Consider the following 17,874-nt stretch of genomic DNA (forward strand, 5'->3'; position numbering starts at 1 on the left):
TCTATTTTTTTATAATGAAATCACAATGGTATGCATTGTTCAAGGATGGCAGTTCAGATTCTTCTAAGCATATGGCGGAAAAGCCTAAGCATATGGCATAGACTCTATATAATACTCAATACGTTACTAGCAGTAGTAAATCAAAAGTAACCATTTCCATATCAAAGCCTAAGATTCTTGTTGTTGAAGATAACAAGACTAACATTACGATTATACAGTCCATGAAGTAACAGTCAGATCATAACAGATGTTATCACTAATGGAGCTGAAGCGGTGCGTGTGCCGTTCAGTGCTGTACTTATGACATGGTTCTGATGGTAATTTATGGATATTAGAATTGTATTTTGTTTTTCACTTTCTCTCCATGAACAGTTTTCATAGTTTTAAGTGTATTAAAACTCCATGTAATGCTGCATATTGATATATGCATGATATAGCAAATTCTTGAGATACATAAAAGTAATTGGCAAACAAACTTGAATCCATACAATTATTAGGAACTTGATGTTACAGTTATAGATGTTGCCATGTTGTTCACAGGTTCAACTTCTGGATTAGTAATTTGTACAACATCCATTTCAGTGTTTTTACCATCTGCTGCACAGCTAAGTAGATTAGCACTACCATGGTCGGCACTTAAATCGCAGTAAGCCGAAACAACTGAGTCAGTTTGGCTAGATGGACTAGGTGGACAATGTGTACCTGGAGAGGCCTCAACTGAACCTAAATCAGCATCAAGAGGACTAACAATTCTTTCATTTTTGTTTTCACTTTTCTTGAATGTGTTGTGACGGTTCAAGTCTCTTTGATCAAATATCCTTACCAAGACTCGAACTCGTTGCCATATTGAAGCACTTTGATCATTGCTTAACCAAATATGTTTGTGCTGATATAGAAATGTGACAAAGAATATTACGAGTGCTGATAGGGAAGCAATCCCTGCAATGAGAAATAGACCCCAAAAGCTTTCAAGTCCAAGACTGTTATTAGTGGAGATTTCTGTATTAGAATCTTGACAACTACTCTCTTTGAACCATGCATTCTCAATTGTTTTCATTTTCTCTCCTTGTGTCACATTTAGGATTGCCCTTGAAATGTCTGCTACAAGAGGTGAACCTTTAGGGAACGCCTACAAAATCAGACAAGTGATCGAACCAGTGAGATCTTTGATTTATGAATAAATCGCATTTGAACTAGCTTCGGTTGTACCGGTTAAATATATAAGACTATTAGGGAGAGAAGTTTTAAAACAACTTACATAGCCGAAACCACCGGTTTTAAATCTTGGTTCAACCATGACATACTTTGAACAACTATAAACTCCAAGAAAGTGCTTAACATAAGGAACTTCATCAAAAGCAGCGTCAATACCACCATTTACGCTTCCTTTTATGAAAAGCTCATTGCATTCTTCAGCTGATTGATAAGGAATGAGATGAGAATCTGGAAATTGTAAGCCTTTCAAGATTCCATAAACAAAAGAACCTTTGAGATAGCCAACATTCATCTTATTCTTTAGAAGTTGGTTAACATCTGTAATAGCTGGGGTTAGTTGTTCAACTGTTAAGAGTGAAGTCAAACTCGCAGTGTAACTTTGAACCAGAATTAGAACCACAAAAACCCATACTACCACCACAAATCTACCCAAGTTGCTCACCACTTTCTCTCCTGCCATCAAAATGAGATAGTTAGCAATAAGGGTCATCATGAATTGTAGTTTTCGTGCGCGCGTGTGTGTGTGATGAGTGGATGAGACTTACTATGAGCATAAACCATAGTTGAGAACGAAAACCATAAGCTTGTGCCGATTTGATGAGAGGGTGGTCCCCTAAAATCGTTGTTTATTCTATGTTCGAGAACCCAAACAACGAATCCTATGAACACAAATGAACAAGCAGTTGTTGCCCAAAGTTGCCATGTCAGTGGCTTCAAAAAGGCCCATGCATTTTTCTTCCTGCTGTCTTTCATTGAAACAATCATTGTCACACCAGATTCCGTGTATGGCATTGTGAAATCAACATAGTTGGATCTCTTCGTAGTGATCGTTATATCCCCCACTACTGCATCGTACTTCTGTCAAATGCAAAATCACATTTTTATTCACTTCATTTAAGTAAGAAATGCATGATGTCAATATGCCAAAAGTTTTAAGTAACATTTTATAGTAAGAGTTTTGATTTGACAGATGCTCATGATAAAAAATGTGTGAGAAAAAGAGAGTACCCCGTGATAGAGTTCCATGATCAACTCGTCATATGTTCCTGCCATCTCCCCATCAGGCTTTGCAAACGCAACAAATTCATATTGCGGTAAGCCATAAGGCAACGCTTCCACCACAGCTTTGAAAACATCAATGCAGAAGCCAGTGGCTTGTGTTGAATTAGTGTCATTATCATGTGCTACTTTCAAAAATTCAGTGTAGTTATTACCATTTTTTACTGGAACTCCTACCCTCAATTTCTTCCCAACAATAGTTGGAATTTCCCATCCCTTTGGAATAGAGTACATATCCCCTGGCCATATAATAGTTCCAAGATCATTTCTAGAACTAGAATATGTACTATTGTTCTTGTCTTTTGTGTCCAAATTTCTAGCCAAACCCTTATCTGGTGTCCAAAATCCAACCCTCTTTTCACTATTACCAATCACATTAACTATCTCATAAGTTGATGCTTGTAACTTCCCATCAGAAACATTAAAATCACCACTAAGACCACTAAACCTACTGTTCAACAAAGCTTCACGCAATTTCTCACCATTTTCTGCTATACCAAACCTTTCAAATTCAGGTATATAATAATTGCTTGATGTGTTGCTCTCATTGTAACCAAATTTTGCGGTTCCATTTCCAACTTTCTCAATAGCCATTGCTAGTGCAATTGTTGCATCATAAGCCCATATTCCAAAAACGTTCAAATTTGTGTCAACAAGAGATGGATTATCACTCATGAATTTTCTCTTCCATCTAACTCTAAAATCATCTAGCTTTTTCGTTCTTGGAATATAAGTCTTAACACCGATTACTCCTTCCATCGATTCCCAGACATCTAAACTCAACGAATTGAATAAATTAGCCATACTATCAGTTACTATCCAAACATAGCTTTGACTCATCATCCCAATTTTTTTCGCTAAGGTAAAAAGTTTAGAGCCAACAGTTGTTGACATGTGCACAACAAATACTCTAGTTTGTATAGTAGTCATTATCTTGTAAAGCTCTTGAGTAATGGCATCATCTGTGGCTGAGAGAGAAATTGCACTAAGATAAGGAACTTGAATATTCTGTTGTTGAAGAACATTGGTTAAGTATGGAATGAGTCCTTCACCAAAACTGTTGTCAACATAAATAGGGACCACTTGTTTCCAACCAAAAGCTTGAATGATTGTGGTGATGGCTTGTAGTTGAGCTGAATCAGTTTGTGATACTTGGAAAAAATATGGACTTTGAAGTGATGCAAGTGAAGGGCTAGTTGCAGAAAATGTTACAATGGGCACGTGAGCTTTGTCTCCTAGTTGAATCACAAAATTTGCTTCCATTGTTGTTGTTGGTCCCATGATTGCTTCTACTTTCTCATTTTTTATAAGATCCAAAGCTGTTTATCACAAATATTACACAACTATAAAATTTTATGAATTTTTATAAATTTATTGTATATAGTAAAAACATTTAATTTAAGATTATATTAATATATTCCGACTTCCAAGTTTATAGCGATAAAAAATATATGAATACCATTTCCTTGTTTCCTTATCTGATTTTAAAAGTAGTTTAATTAAAATAAATAAATTTTGTGAGAGCCCGGACCGAACTGGCCGGTCATACCGAGAATTGGAGGGGTCATTGATCTGATCTGATTGTTGGATCAAGTATGCTATTGAACCGGTGAGAACCGGCCAAAACCGGAAAAAACCGGTGAGAACCGGCCAAAATTGGAAAAACCGATGAATGGGCGGTTTTAGAAAACCGGTGGTTCAAATGTATGCTTTTTTTTCGCACAAAACGACGTCGTTTTCATGATTTTTAAAAAATATATATTTAAAATATAATTACACTTTATTCAAACCTTATTTGAAACATTTTTTCCCATTTTGCAATTAGACCTGATTTAAAATTTATTTAAATTTATATTTTGTATTATTTTGTTGTGAGTGATGATTATATTTAGGATTTGAATGTAAAGAATAAACATGTGAAATTATGATATTTTAAAATTTTGTGGGTGTTGTGATATGTTTTAGAGACTAAGTCATCCGGTTCAACCGATTTAATAAATATATAGTATTATAATAGATACTGGTTTATTCAACCGAGTTATCCGGTTTAATCCGATTTAATCATGCGGTTTGATCAGTAATTTTGTGGTTCAACAAATGAACTAGTGACCCAACAGTTTAATGACCGGTCCAATTTTTAAAACATTGTGCGAGAGTTTTAAAAAACATAATTTTGTAAGAAAATTTTTATGAGTTTAACTTTATATTAAAATTTTGTGAAGTCTTTAAAAATATGTTGATTTATATTAAAAATTTCTTTAAAATTTAACTAATCAAGTCAACTCGGTTTAATTAACTCAATTTTTGTTGATCAATTAAAGGTAATTTGACTGGATTATGTAACTTGGTCAAACCAATTTAAAACACTATACTGCTACTAAAGTCAAAGAGAATAAGGACAGTCAACTAATACTAAAAAGTCAAATATTACATTCAAATAATAAATCTTATTTTGTGGTTGAGAAATGAGATGTAGTGTAAGGAATTGGACAACCAATAAGACATGAAAAGAAATTGTTTTTGACATGAAAAGATCTGATCTAAGAGGCTAACAGCCATAAGTCAAGTCAAAGTGTATAGTTGTAGTTTTAGTTGTAGCTGTGGCCAGCCTTTTAATGTGAACAAAACTGAGAGAGAGGAAAGAAAATAGGGTAATAGGAAGACAATAAGTGGCGTAAGTTAATTACAAATAAGTTTTGGAGTATTCACTCACTCACTCACGTCTCTGTACTATAGGTTATTAATTACAGTACTTGTAGAGAGGAATTCATTTGATGTGTTAATGCATGACTGCATTGCATTAATGCAAAGAACAGCGACTCCTTCATCACATGCATAAACCACCTCATTTTATTTTCCTTTCTTTTCTATACTAAATTTTTATCTATATTATAATTATTTTAATTTAATAAAAATAAAAAATACTAAATTTGTTGTTACATTAATTTTATATATATATATATATATATATATATATATATATATATATATATATATATATATATATATATGGAAAAACCAAATGTTCATCCTATTATCGATCACCTTACATACGAAGGAAACAAATCAATCAAACGACTTGTACTTACCAAGAAGCGCCAAGTTAACTTGCTTTATATTTTTAACACGTATCTCCAACCCCCACCCCGCCCTCTAACTTCTTGGCCTTGCACACTTCAACTCACTTAACCTAAGCAACCTTGACCCCCTCTTTGGAACCACCCTAATGAAATTGTCTATAAAACCCTAATATCCCCTTCCATATCGACACTAGAATCTTCATGAAGAAAATAATGACCTGAATAGAGTTCAGAACCGAGTTCAAAAGAATCATTCTTGCCCTAAAAATTGTAAATTTATTATTTTAAGAAGCTATCCTCTTGTATTAGCGCCAACCAATAGTCCACTTTACGATACGAAAGGCCCTCAGTCAGCTCCAAAAACGACCCCAACATTTTTTAACACCCAAGAAACAAATGGTTATCATTTAGAGTTAACAAAATAAACATTCACTTTTACATTTTTTTTTTTATATTTTCAGAGAGGACAACCAATTTGCATACAAAAGTATCTCTATTATCCTATAACATATAATATAATGTTTAGATAGATTCTACTCTAGTTTTCATGTTTGATTATTTAAATCGGAATATATTAAAATTTGTTGAATTTAGTTTTGTTGATTTTAAATAGATTTTTATTAAAAATGGATTAAACTAAATTGTGAAAAGCAGATGTGGCAAATAAATACACATAAATAGTAGTTGGAGAGAAGAAGAATGAAGAGTTGCAATTAGCAATTAATTACCTTGTGCAGCTGCATTGACGACATCCCTATGAGAATCCCTGACGATGATTTGGATTCTGGTTTTGTAGTGAGAATGAGAGAGATAGAAATCTGAGAGTGCCATGTTGATGCAGCTCAATCCTATCTTCCCAACTGTTCCGTTGCTAATATCAAGCACAGTTCCAACTTTCACTACAGTACTTTCGTTTCTAATTTGTGCCATTCCTCCCAACAAGAGATTTAGACACCAACATGTAACCATGATGAATATCATAATTGGATCGTTATTTTTCTTCACCACCATTTCGATCTTAATTTTTTTGAGTATGAGGAAACCTAGCTAGCTAGATAAGAGTCTTAGAAGCTTAATCCTTATTGATTATATATATCATATGTGTTCATGGTTGAGTCGGTTGCACCAAGCAATCCCAATTTTTTCAACTCACAAGCATATATATAGTCGTCGTTTGAAAAGTACAAACACTCACATCCACACATAATATAATATCATGTCTAGGCAAACTTCTTTCAGTGTGAAAGGTGAGTTTAGAAAAATAGAATATATATATATATATATATATATATATATATATATATATATATATATATATATATATATATATATATATATATATATATATATATATATATATATATATATATATATATATATATATATATATATCACTACGCCAAATGAAACATTTACCAGCGCAGCTACGCCAGCGCTTTTGAGAGAAAGCGCTGCTATAGCTTTCACTAAAGACAACAATATAAAACAAGGGGAATAAAGCGCTGATATATGGGGGACCTACGAAAGCGCTTTTAAAAAGCGCTGGTAAATGGGGGACCTACGAAAGCGCTTTTAAAAAGCGCTGGTATAGGCTGGTCTACGAAAGCGCTTTATAGAAGCGCTGGTATAGGGTAGTCTACGAAAGCGCTTTCAAAAGCGCTGCTATAGGGATATCCTACGAAAGCGCTTTTCTCTTAAAAAGCGCTGGTATAAGGGGTGTTACTAAAGCGCTTTTCAAAAGCGCTGTCGTAGCTTTTATAAAATTAAATTAATTAAACTAATGAACAGAAAAACACGTTTTGCCCCAAATTTCTCAGTCTCTCTTCTTCTCCTCGCGTACGGCCTGAAGCCCTAACCACCCTCATCACTGTTTCCGACCGTTCCCCTCCGTCACTCCGCCACGACATTCATCTTCCATCGCAGCTCTCCGACCGTCCCTCCCCCTCTGGTTCGCCGTCTTAGTCGCTGGTTCGCCGTTCTCAGCAGCTGGTTCGCCGTCCCTCCGCCTCTGCTGTGTCGCGCTTTTTATCTCCATTTTTGTTCAAATCAGGTTTGACAAATTTCTTGATTGCAAATATTTTGTCATTGGATTTGGAAGCATACTTTTCAATTGTGAATCTGAATGAATTTGGTATTACATGAATGCTTTGAATCAATGAATTGCTGTAGGTTTTGTTGAAAAATTAAGTCACATTTTCTTTTGGATTTCTTCTACCTGGTGCTGTTTGTGGCTTATAGAGCTACTGTCCTTACTAGAGTTAATTGGCTTATAGAGCTACTGTCCTTACTAGGGTCTGTGGCATATGTTTTGATACATTGTTTTGATACATTGTTTTGATACATTGTTTTGATACATTGTTTTGATACATTGATACATTATTTTGATACATTGTTTTGCTCTGTTTGAAGACAAAAGAGGTTTAGTCACAACAACTTACAAATTATTATAGGTTTTTGAGTGAAGATAATTTGAGTGATTGTAGGTTATGTTGTGTGTAAATACAACACGACACCGACAAATTAGTGAAGATATTTTGAGTGCTATCTTATTGATTATTAAGATTTAATAGTATCCTTTGAAATTAACGATAGAATAACATTCTTATTTAGATTTTTCCAACTAACATGTATATAAATATTGTTCACATCTTTTCATTGTTAATGAGAAATATTCAATATTCAAGTAAAAAGAAATTAATATCATTGATGTTAGAAGTGACTCTTAAACATAACTTAGGCACTATTTAGATAAATAGTTTAATTAAGTACTATATTACATTAGTGCATATCATATAAGTGCCTATCTATAAGCTATTTCTATAACAAAAGATAAAGATAAAGCATCTAGCCAAAACATATTTGAGCATTTCGGTTTTGTAAATTCGGGTGTTTGTAGTTACTAGCTAATTCATAATTGATTTCATAATTGAGAATATATTCTATATTCATATTTTGCTTTCACTTTAAACTATAAAATTATAATTTTGTTTTCATTTTATTTACCATTTTAAAATAATTGTACATGAATCAAGTTTATTGAACAAATAGTTGAATATGCTACAGTTTGCATATTCAATTTAGTGTTTATTGTTTATAGTTTATTGTTTATGGTTCTATTTAATATCAATTTAGTGTCTCTCAACCAATTTTTTGGTTTGTGGACTTATATTACCTTGAAATAAGGTAATGTCTTCTTTAAGAAATCGGGTATTCTGATTAGGTATTCTATTATGATGATAGCTATTTATTATCTTGACAGAATTCCTTAGTACCTGATAGAGAAACCAAGACATGGATAAGACATGGATGAGATCAAACCGATTGTCGAAAGAGTACGAGAAAGGGGTATGGAAATTCGTTGAGTTTGCGGTTGCGCACTCCGAAGACCCGCTTCGAATGTCGTGTCCTTGCTTGGGTTGCTGTTATGGGGATAAGGTTGACGGGAAAAAGTTGGGATCCCATTTACTACGGTTTGGAATTGATAGAAGTTATACATGTTGGACAATGCATGGTGAGAAAAGTAACGGGAATGCTGGGTCGAGTTGTAATAGGAAGTATGCTTCAAACGACGATTGCACAGACACATACGATTGCGATCGAGTCGAAGAGATTGCAGAAGCGCTTGAAGAAGATCTTGCGGATTGTCCCAAAATGTTTGAGAGGTTGGTAAGCGATGCAGAGAAACCGTTGTATGATGGTTGTTCAAAATTCACAAGATTGTCTGCGGTGTTAAAGTTGTACAACTTAAAGGCGGACAATGGATGGTCGGATAAAAGTTTCACAGAGTTATTAGCCCTTATGAAAGATATGCTACCAGAGGATAATGTTCTTCCCAATCGAACGTATGAAGCCAAAAAGATGTTGTCCTCTATTGGCATGAGCTATGATAAGATACATGCATGTCCAAACGATTGCGTTTTGTTTCGAAACGAGTATGCAGCGTTGAATGAGTGTCCTAAATGTGGTGCCCCTCGATATAAGAAAAAGTTGTCTCCTGCTAAAGTCTTATGGTATTTTCCTATAATTCCGAGATTTAGACGCATGTATCGTAGTGAGACCGATTCAAGACACTTGACTTGGCATGCAGATGAAAGAATTATTGATGGAAAGTTGCGACATCCGGCAGACTCACCACAATGGATGAAAGTTGATACTGAATATCCTGAATTTGGAAAAGAAGCAAGAAACCTTCGGTTGTCATTGTCTACTGATGGAATGAACCCGCATGGTATTCAAAGTATCTCGCATAGCACATGGCCTGTGATTCTTATGATCTATAACCTACCTCCGTGGCTATGTATGAAGCGTAAGTACATGATGTTATCTATGCTAATTTCTGGGCCTAAACAACCAGGGAATGACATAGATGTATACTTGGCACCCTTAATCGAAGATTTAAAGTTTTTGTGGGAGAACGGTGTGGAGGTTTACGATGGGTATAGGAAGGAAAGTTTCAACTTGAGGGCGATGTTGTTTGGAACAATTAATGATTTTCCAGCATACGGAAATCTATCCGGGTACAGCAATAAAGGTCAAAAGGCGTGTCCCGTTTGTGAAGATGAAACCGATACGACACGATTGGAGCTTTGTCAGAAGAATGTCTTTCTCGGCCATCGTAGATTCTTAAATTCTAATCATCACTACCGTGGGTGGAGAAAAGCATTCAACGGAAAGGCCGAACACGGTACAGCCCCGCCTTTTTTGTCAGGTGATCAAATTTTTGAAAAGGTGAAAGATGTGAGCACTCAGTTTGGCAAGCCTTTTGCACATTCACTTGTCAAGGGTGGGTGGAAGAAGAAGTCAATTTTTTTTGAACTTCCATATTGGAAGTCGTTGTACGTAAGACATTTCCTGGATGTTATGCATATTGAAAAAAATGTATTTGACAGCGTCATAGGTACGTTACTCAATATACAAGGAAAGTCTAAGGATGGCCTTAACATAAGGAAGGACATGGTAAACATGGGAATGAGAACTGAATTGGGACCCGTGACGAAAGGAAGACGAACATATCTGCCACCTGCTGTTTACACTCTATCTAGAAAGGAGAAGAAAACATTGTGTAAGTTTCTCAGTGAAGTTAAAAATCCAGAAGGCTACTCTTCAGATATTAGAAGACTTGTGTCCATGAAAGACCTCAAGTTAAAGAGTTTGAAGACGCATGATTGTCATGTTATAATGGAACATTTTTTACCAATAGGTATACGTTCTATTCTTCCAGAAAAAGTAAGAAGCGCAATAACTAAGCTGTGTTTCTTCTTCAGGTCAATTTGCAGTAAGGTGGTCGATCCCGCGATCTTACCAACATTGCAAAAAGAGATAGTTGTTACTTTATGTGATCTTGAAATGTATTTTCCTCCCTCGTTTTTTGACATAATGGTTCATCTAGTCGTGCATCTTGTGAAAGAGACACAATTGTGCGGACCAGCTTATATGAGATGGATGTACCCTGCTGAACGTTATATGAAAATATTAAAAGGGTACGTGAAAAACAGAAGTCGACCGGAGGGATGTATTGCGGAACGATACGTTGTTGAAGAAGCGGTTGAGTTTTGTACTGAATATCTGTCAAATGTTCAATCTATTGGACTCCCTAAGTCTCATATTGTCGAAAAAAAAGAAGGAAAAAGGCTAATTGGAAATAAAGTTGTGACAGTATCAATGGTCGAACGGGATCAAGCGCACTTGTATGTTCTGCACAATGAGATTGAGGTTGAGCCGTATGTTGAAATGCACAAGATTGTTCTCCGAGATTTAAATCCAAATAGAAATGAGAACTGGATAGTACGAGAGCACAATCGAAGTTTCATACCGTGGTTTAGGGATCATATTTATTCAAAGTATCGTTCAGATCCTGCTTCAGTAACAGAAAGGTTGAGATGCTTAGCCTATGGTCCAACTGTAATTGTGCTTTCTTATAGCGCATACGCAATTAATGGATACACATTTTATACCAAAGAACAGGATGATAAAAGTACTATGCAAAATAGTGGTGTTACCTTGGTGGCTGAAGCAATGCACATATCAAGTGCGAATGACTTAAATCCGAAATTTGCAAATTTGTCATATTTTGGGGTTATCGAGCGCATTTTGGTGTTTGATTACGCGAAGTTTCAGATTCCTGTATTTGGTTGCAAGTGGGTTGAAAATAATAGTGGCATACGAATGGATAAGTCAGGATTTTTGCAAGTGGATCTCAATAGGGTAGGGTACAAAGATGAGCCTTTCATTCTAGCCTCTCAAGCTAAACAAGTGTTCTATGTCAATGATCCTTCAAGTACGAAATGGTCTATAGTGCTTTTATCTAACAAAATAGTTGATGAAAACATTGAAGATCAAGGTGATATTGGTGTTGGCATTGATTCTTGTACAAGAAGCGATCAAAATGAGAATGAATCTTGTACTAGAAATGATCATAATGAGGGTATTTGGATTAATCCAACCGTCCGTGTTGTTAAGAGACGCGTTGAACACAATCCTACCAAGAAAAGAAAGAGACGTTAGTGATAAAGGTAATAGTTTTATTCACTTTGTACCGATTGTTTTATTCAATAGTATAGTACTTATTCAATTTGTTTTATTCAATTTGTACAGATTGTTTTATTCAATTTGTACCGATTATTTTCTTCAATTTTTACCGACTAATTTGTTTTGAACCATGTATCCGTTTGTCGACTTCTTTACATGTAAATATACTATTTTGACGACTCCGGAGCTGCTCATGCACTTATCTTTACATTTCGGGACTGTTTTTTTATCGGTTTTGCTTCTGCCCGTAATCAAAAGTCGGGCTTAGGGTCTGAATTTCGGAAAACCGACTTTATTTTTGAGTCCGTGGGGACGTTTTACCATAGCCATGTAAATTTCGTTCAATTCCGACAACTTTATTTTTTGACGATTATTTTGATTTGTACCGATTTCGTTTCCGATTTACTTGTACATGCATGGTTTGACTTCCATTTTACTTGTATAGATTGTTAGCTTATTAATAGTGTACTAATGTGCTTTAGTTTGTTTGATACAGGTTAAATGGCTCCGGATAGAGATGCTCCACCTGAAAACTCACAAGAAAGAGATGCTCAAGAAAGAGATGCCACGGATACAAATGCTCCACCTGATACTGAAGCAAAAGAAGTTGCACGAGGCATCACTATCATGAAGGGAATCGTTCGACATAGAGACCAAGGATTAGTATACCGATTGGAATGGAATTCTGATAAACAAGCAATTGGTCCTAATTCTGCAAAGTTGACAAGTTATATTGGTACACTTGTTCGTATGCATATTCCGGTCTCCGTAGCTAGATGGAATATGAAAAGCAAAGACTTGGATGAGAAAAAAGACGCGATTCGGGACGAGCTTCAGGTATATATCATATATGGTTAATTGTTGTTATTATATATCAACTAGGCGTCAATAACATGCACTCATACATTCGGTAATATTCCCTCATCCGATATATTATTTAATTAGTCCCACAATATAATTTATTTACACATTTCAATGAAAATAATCTAATGTTTATTATGTTTTTATTTAAGGTTGTTGTATGACAGAGTGTTGCGCGGGACTCCGTTGTCTAACAGATTCCGTTTCGTATCTTCCGCCCACTGCAGCGGAATGGCAATTGATTCAGAACCGGAATCAGTTAGACAGTGCTTAGTAGATAGATTCATGTCCACCGGCAATACAGAATGTCTGCATCTTTGGGCGTATAATACCCGACCAGTAGGGTTAGTTTCTCATTCTTTGTTCATCTAATCTCTGTTTCTTTTGTGTATAGCAAAATTTTCATATAACCTATTGTTTTTATTTATAGAGCACACTGGTTGCTGCTTGCTATCAACCCTATAAGGGAAGTCGTGTATTATCTGAATTCGGTAAATGGTGAATGGACCAATTATCCGGCCATGAAGGACATCGTTGATTTGTAAGTGGGATCGTTCTAAATATATATTCGTGTATATTTATATATATATATTTACTTATTTGTGGGATTGATCTAAACATATGCTTTTATATATTTGTTAATTAGATCAATACAAGTGTTCCGAAGTCAACGGGACGCACAGGTATCCCGAACTAAATCTAGCAACATTACTTGGATCCAAGTGCAGGTACATTATTTTTCACAATGTTGCTTATAATATATTTATGCTACTTGATAAAACAATGCACAACTATAGAATCTTATTTGTTTTTCTATGTAGTGCCCGCAACAGAAAAACAGTTACGATTGCGGATACTTTGTATTGAGGTTTATGAAAGAAATCCTTCAGGCAAATCAATTAGAGATTCCGATCACGGTATGAATTTATAACTTAAGATAATTTCATATAATTTATTACATTTAACTAAATGTATCATTCATATTTTGTTTTTGTTTTGTAGTACCTTGACGAATTCCGTGCCACTGGATACCCGAGACTTAAGTTGGAAGAAATAAAAGAGGATTTGTGTCATTTTTATATTAAGCGCTTTTTCATGTAGGATTTGTGTCGAATTGAAGTACTATAATATTATTGATGTTGTAATGATGTATATATATAATATTGGATATTATAATGGTATTATATTAGTATATATATATATATATTGTCTTACTGATGGCTGAAATAATATCGTCGAAAATAAATTACAGGTCGAAAATATTACAGGCTGAAAACATATTACAGGTCGAAAATATTACAGGTCGACTGGGAGGATTAAATTACAGGCTGCACATTAAAATACCTCATTTAGCTACTAAAGCGCTTTTTAAAAAAGCGCTCTTAAAGGCCCACATACTAAAGCGCTTCTTTTTAAAAGCGCTGCCAAAGATTACTAAAAAAGCAAAAAAAAAAAAACAACATACTAAAGCGCTTTTGTAAAAGCGCTCTTATAGGGTGGGCTTTAAGAGCGCTTTTTCCAGAAAAAGCGCTCTGATAGCCCCCCCTATAAGAGCGCTTTTACAAAAGCGCTTTAGTATGTTGCGTTTTTTTTTAAATTTTTTCTCTCACAGGTGGGCCTATCACAGCGCTTTTCTGGAAAAAGCGCACTTAAAGGGGGGCCTACCAGAGCGCTTTTTCCTGAAAAGCGCTCTTAAAGGGGGGCCTACAAGAGCGCTTTTTCCAGAAAAGCGCTCTTATAGGGGGGCCTACCAGAGCGCTTTTAAAAGCGCTTTCGTAGCCTATGCCAGCGCTGGCTTTGGCAGCGCTTTAAAGCGCTGTTAAAGGCCGAAAAAGCGCTTTAAAAGCCCTTCCTCATTGTAGTGTGTATATATATATATATATATATATATATATATATATATATATATATATATATATATATATATATATATATATAAAACTTGTACACGTGAATAAAACTTACTTTGATTTTGACCGAAAAAAATATTTTAAATGGGTTTGAGTCTCAATTTAGTTTATTCTCGATGGAGATTGGAAAAGGATATGAGAATTTATCAAAATTGTTCCGCCCTATTGTCATGTCTACTCATAACATCAAATAGTTCAAGAATACTAATATCTACAAAGAACAAAAACCAAAAGAGGAAAACCAAAGTTCAAACTCTTTGTCCTGAGATATAAATCACTCTGCAAAAACTATTTCACTCGTCTCTCTCAAAATAAAATCCTAACATCTATTTCACTCATCTCTCTTAAAATAAAACCCTAGCATCTATGTCACTCGTCTCTCTCAAAATAAAATCTTAACATCTATTTCACTCATCTCTCTTAAAATAAAACCCTAGCATCTATGTCACTCGCCTCACTCATATTGAAATCCCAAACTTAAGTAGCGATTTCGTCTTTTTCAAATCTTAGGAAATGACTACATTACAGGTTCGTCTTCACCATAATTTATGTTTCAAAATCTTTTTATCTATTATTATTTAGGTTTCAGTAGCTTGTTACATTATGTTTGAACTTTCAACTTGTTTAGACTTGTAGGTATGGATGAGTGAATGAAAAAAATTAATGAGGATGAAGGTAAAGTGAGCGTTGCAAACTTGTGTGAGCGCTGCAAACTTATATATTAACAAATTTTTGCTGCTCTCACTTCACCTTCATCCTCATTACCTTTCATTTTTGATGCCATTATGAGAAAAGTACATTTCTGACACATTTTATGAGTTGATGTTGTTGTTACATATAAAAGTTGTATGTTTTTTATGAATGTTGTTGTTAATGTTTGTTTAAGATTTGTTTACTATATCTTATGTGGTTTGAGTGCTTTTCAACACCTTACCGAATATATAACTTTTCAGATTGCATTAAAAAATTATAATATAATAGATAAAGTTACATTTGAAAACAAGTTACATGTTCAATTCTAGACAAAAATTCTTAAGCACGTTATCTACATTTTGCTCTTTAACAGTGAGAACTTTGTTTAATGCTTCTATTTTTTCAACCTCAACTTCCTTCACCTCTAATTTATTTTGCAAAGTAAATAATATGTTGCAACATGAACTAAAGGTAAAGGAAGGGGGTTGAAGAACTAGGAGAATTAAACCAAGTTCTAACAGTTAAAGGGCAAAATGCTGATAAGGAGTTGAAAAATTCTTATTTAGCATTGAACGTTTAACTTGTTCTTCTAATATAACTTAATTTATCATATTATAATATTCTATATTGGACTGAAAAGTTATATGTTTAGTGAGCATTCAATTTATAATAATTTCACACAATTTATAATAAACTTAGTGTATATATCACAACGGTTGTTTAGAACAGCCGTTGTTAAATATTTTACTTTAAAGCATATCACAACGGTTGTTTTAAGTAACCGTTATGATAGGTAGCGTGCTACTTGACCTAAAATCACGGTCACGCGACTGTGGCGGAAAGCATCATACATACAACTACCCCTTATCTCACAACGGTTGGTCAGACGTTGTGGTATTCCTTTTCCAACCGTTGTGGTATACCTTTTACCTAGTAGTGCACAATTATATAAGGAAGCCTCTACAGATCCACATTTTCGGCAAGCTATAAAGGAGGAGTTACATTCATTAGAGAGAAGCCACACGTCGAACCTTGTTGAACCTCTTTTTGATAAGCCTCTTGTAGGACGCAAATGGGTATATACAATAAAGACTCTTTCAAATGGATCTATTGAGTGATACATAGCTCCTCTAGTGGCAAAAGGGTTCATTCAAGTGTATGGTATTGGTTATGAAGAAAATTTTGCTCATGTTGCACGCATCACCTTTGTTCGAACTCTTCTTGCCATTGCAGCCATTCAAAAATGGGTACTTACACAAATGGATGTCAAAAATGTCTTTCTCAATGATGAGTTAGAGGAGGTTTATAAGAATCCTCCTCTAGGATATACTTGCCAGAAAAATGAAGTGTCGTCTTCGTAAATCTTTCTATGATCTTGAGCAAGCACCTAGAGTTTGATTTGCTAAATTTCACAATATTATTACTTAGTTGGATTTCTCTTCTAGTTCTCATGACTATGCTCTTTTTAATTGAAAAACAAACAATGATATTGTTGTCTTGCTGCTTTATGTTGATGACATGATTATCACTGGCAATGACTCTGTTGGAGTTGAAGAGCTCAAGAAATTCTTGTGTGAGCCTTTGAGATGAAGGATCTAGAACCATTAAGTTACTTTCTGGGACTTGAGGTCTTATCTTCTATTGATGGCTTATTTATCTCACAAGCTAAGTATTCTTCTGATCTTGTTTCTTGAGCAGGTCTCATCGATTGTAAAATTGAAAATACTTCTCTAGAACCCAATGTTCAATTTACTCCTCGAGTTGATACTTTGCTCGACGATGCATCCCTTTATCGACAACCTGTAGGTAGCTTGATTTAACTCACATTGACTAAGCAAGATATATCATATGATGTTCATTTGGTTAGTCAATTCACGACTTCTCTATATGTCATTCATTATGATGTTGTCCTCCAGATTATTCGGTATATTAATGGCACTGTTTTATGGTCTACACTACTCAGTTGCATCCTCATTGATTCTTAGATCATAATATGATGTTGACTGGGTCGATGATCTTAATGATCATCGATCCACCACATGTTTTTGTATTTTTCTTGGAGATGCTCTTATTTCTTGGCGTAGCAAGAAACAAACTTTGACAGCCTGCTTTAGCACTGAAGTTGAATATCGTGCTCTTGCTAATACGACCTCTGAGATATTATGGCTTTGTTGACTTATTGCTGATTTAGAGACACCCCAACCTTCACCTACATATCTTTATTGTTACAATCATAGTGCCATTCAAATTTCCCACAATGATGTTTTTCATAAGCGAACAAAATTTAATGAAATTGATTGTCACTTTATTCGTCAGTGTCTTCTCTATGGTGAAATTCATCTTATCTTCATTTGCACTCATGATCAACCCGCTGATTTGTTCACAAAACCTCATTCTCCTGGTCGTTTCCTCTAATAACAGTTTGGGGCCTGTTTCTCATTGAAGGGATTGCTTACCTATCTTAGCACTCCTAATATTTGTGGTAAGTTTTCTATATCAGAACAAAACTATTTGGTTAAACAATAATT

The 17,874-nt window shown here is 34.8% G+C and overlaps 2 protein-coding genes across 2 annotated transcripts; one reads left to right on the forward strand and one right to left on the reverse strand.

Annotated features, from left to right (window-relative positions):
* Positions 1-450: 450 nt before the first annotated feature.
* On the reverse strand, positions 451-6,470 carry LOC131655174 (glutamate receptor 2.7-like). Its single transcript, XM_058925072.1, has 5 exons — positions 6,083-6,470; positions 2,224-3,593; positions 1,761-2,073; positions 1,259-1,668; positions 451-1,129 (listed from the first exon to the last, which is right to left on the reverse strand). Exons 1-5 carry the CDS (start codon positions 6,363-6,365, stop codon positions 494-496), a joined length of 3,012 nt encoding a protein of 1,003 aa, XP_058781055.1. The 5' UTR covers positions 6,366-6,470; the 3' UTR covers positions 451-493.
* A 4,427-nt stretch (positions 6,471-10,897) lies between these two features.
* On the forward strand, positions 10,898-12,695 carry LOC131655175 (uncharacterized). The gene is made up of 2 exons (XM_058925073.1): positions 10,898-11,866; positions 12,379-12,695. Exon 1 carries the CDS (start codon positions 11,016-11,018, stop codon positions 11,856-11,858), a length of 843 nt encoding a protein of 280 aa, XP_058781056.1. The 5' UTR covers positions 10,898-11,015; the 3' UTR covers positions 11,859-11,866; positions 12,379-12,695.
* Positions 12,696-17,874: the final 5,179 nt, after the last annotated feature.

Source organism: Vicia villosa, linkage group LG3 (assembly GCF_029867415.1).
Source record: "Vicia villosa cultivar HV-30 ecotype Madison, WI linkage group LG3, Vvil1.0, whole genome shotgun sequence".
NCBI classification, from domain to species: Eukaryota; Viridiplantae; Streptophyta; class Magnoliopsida; order Fabales; family Fabaceae; genus Vicia; species Vicia villosa.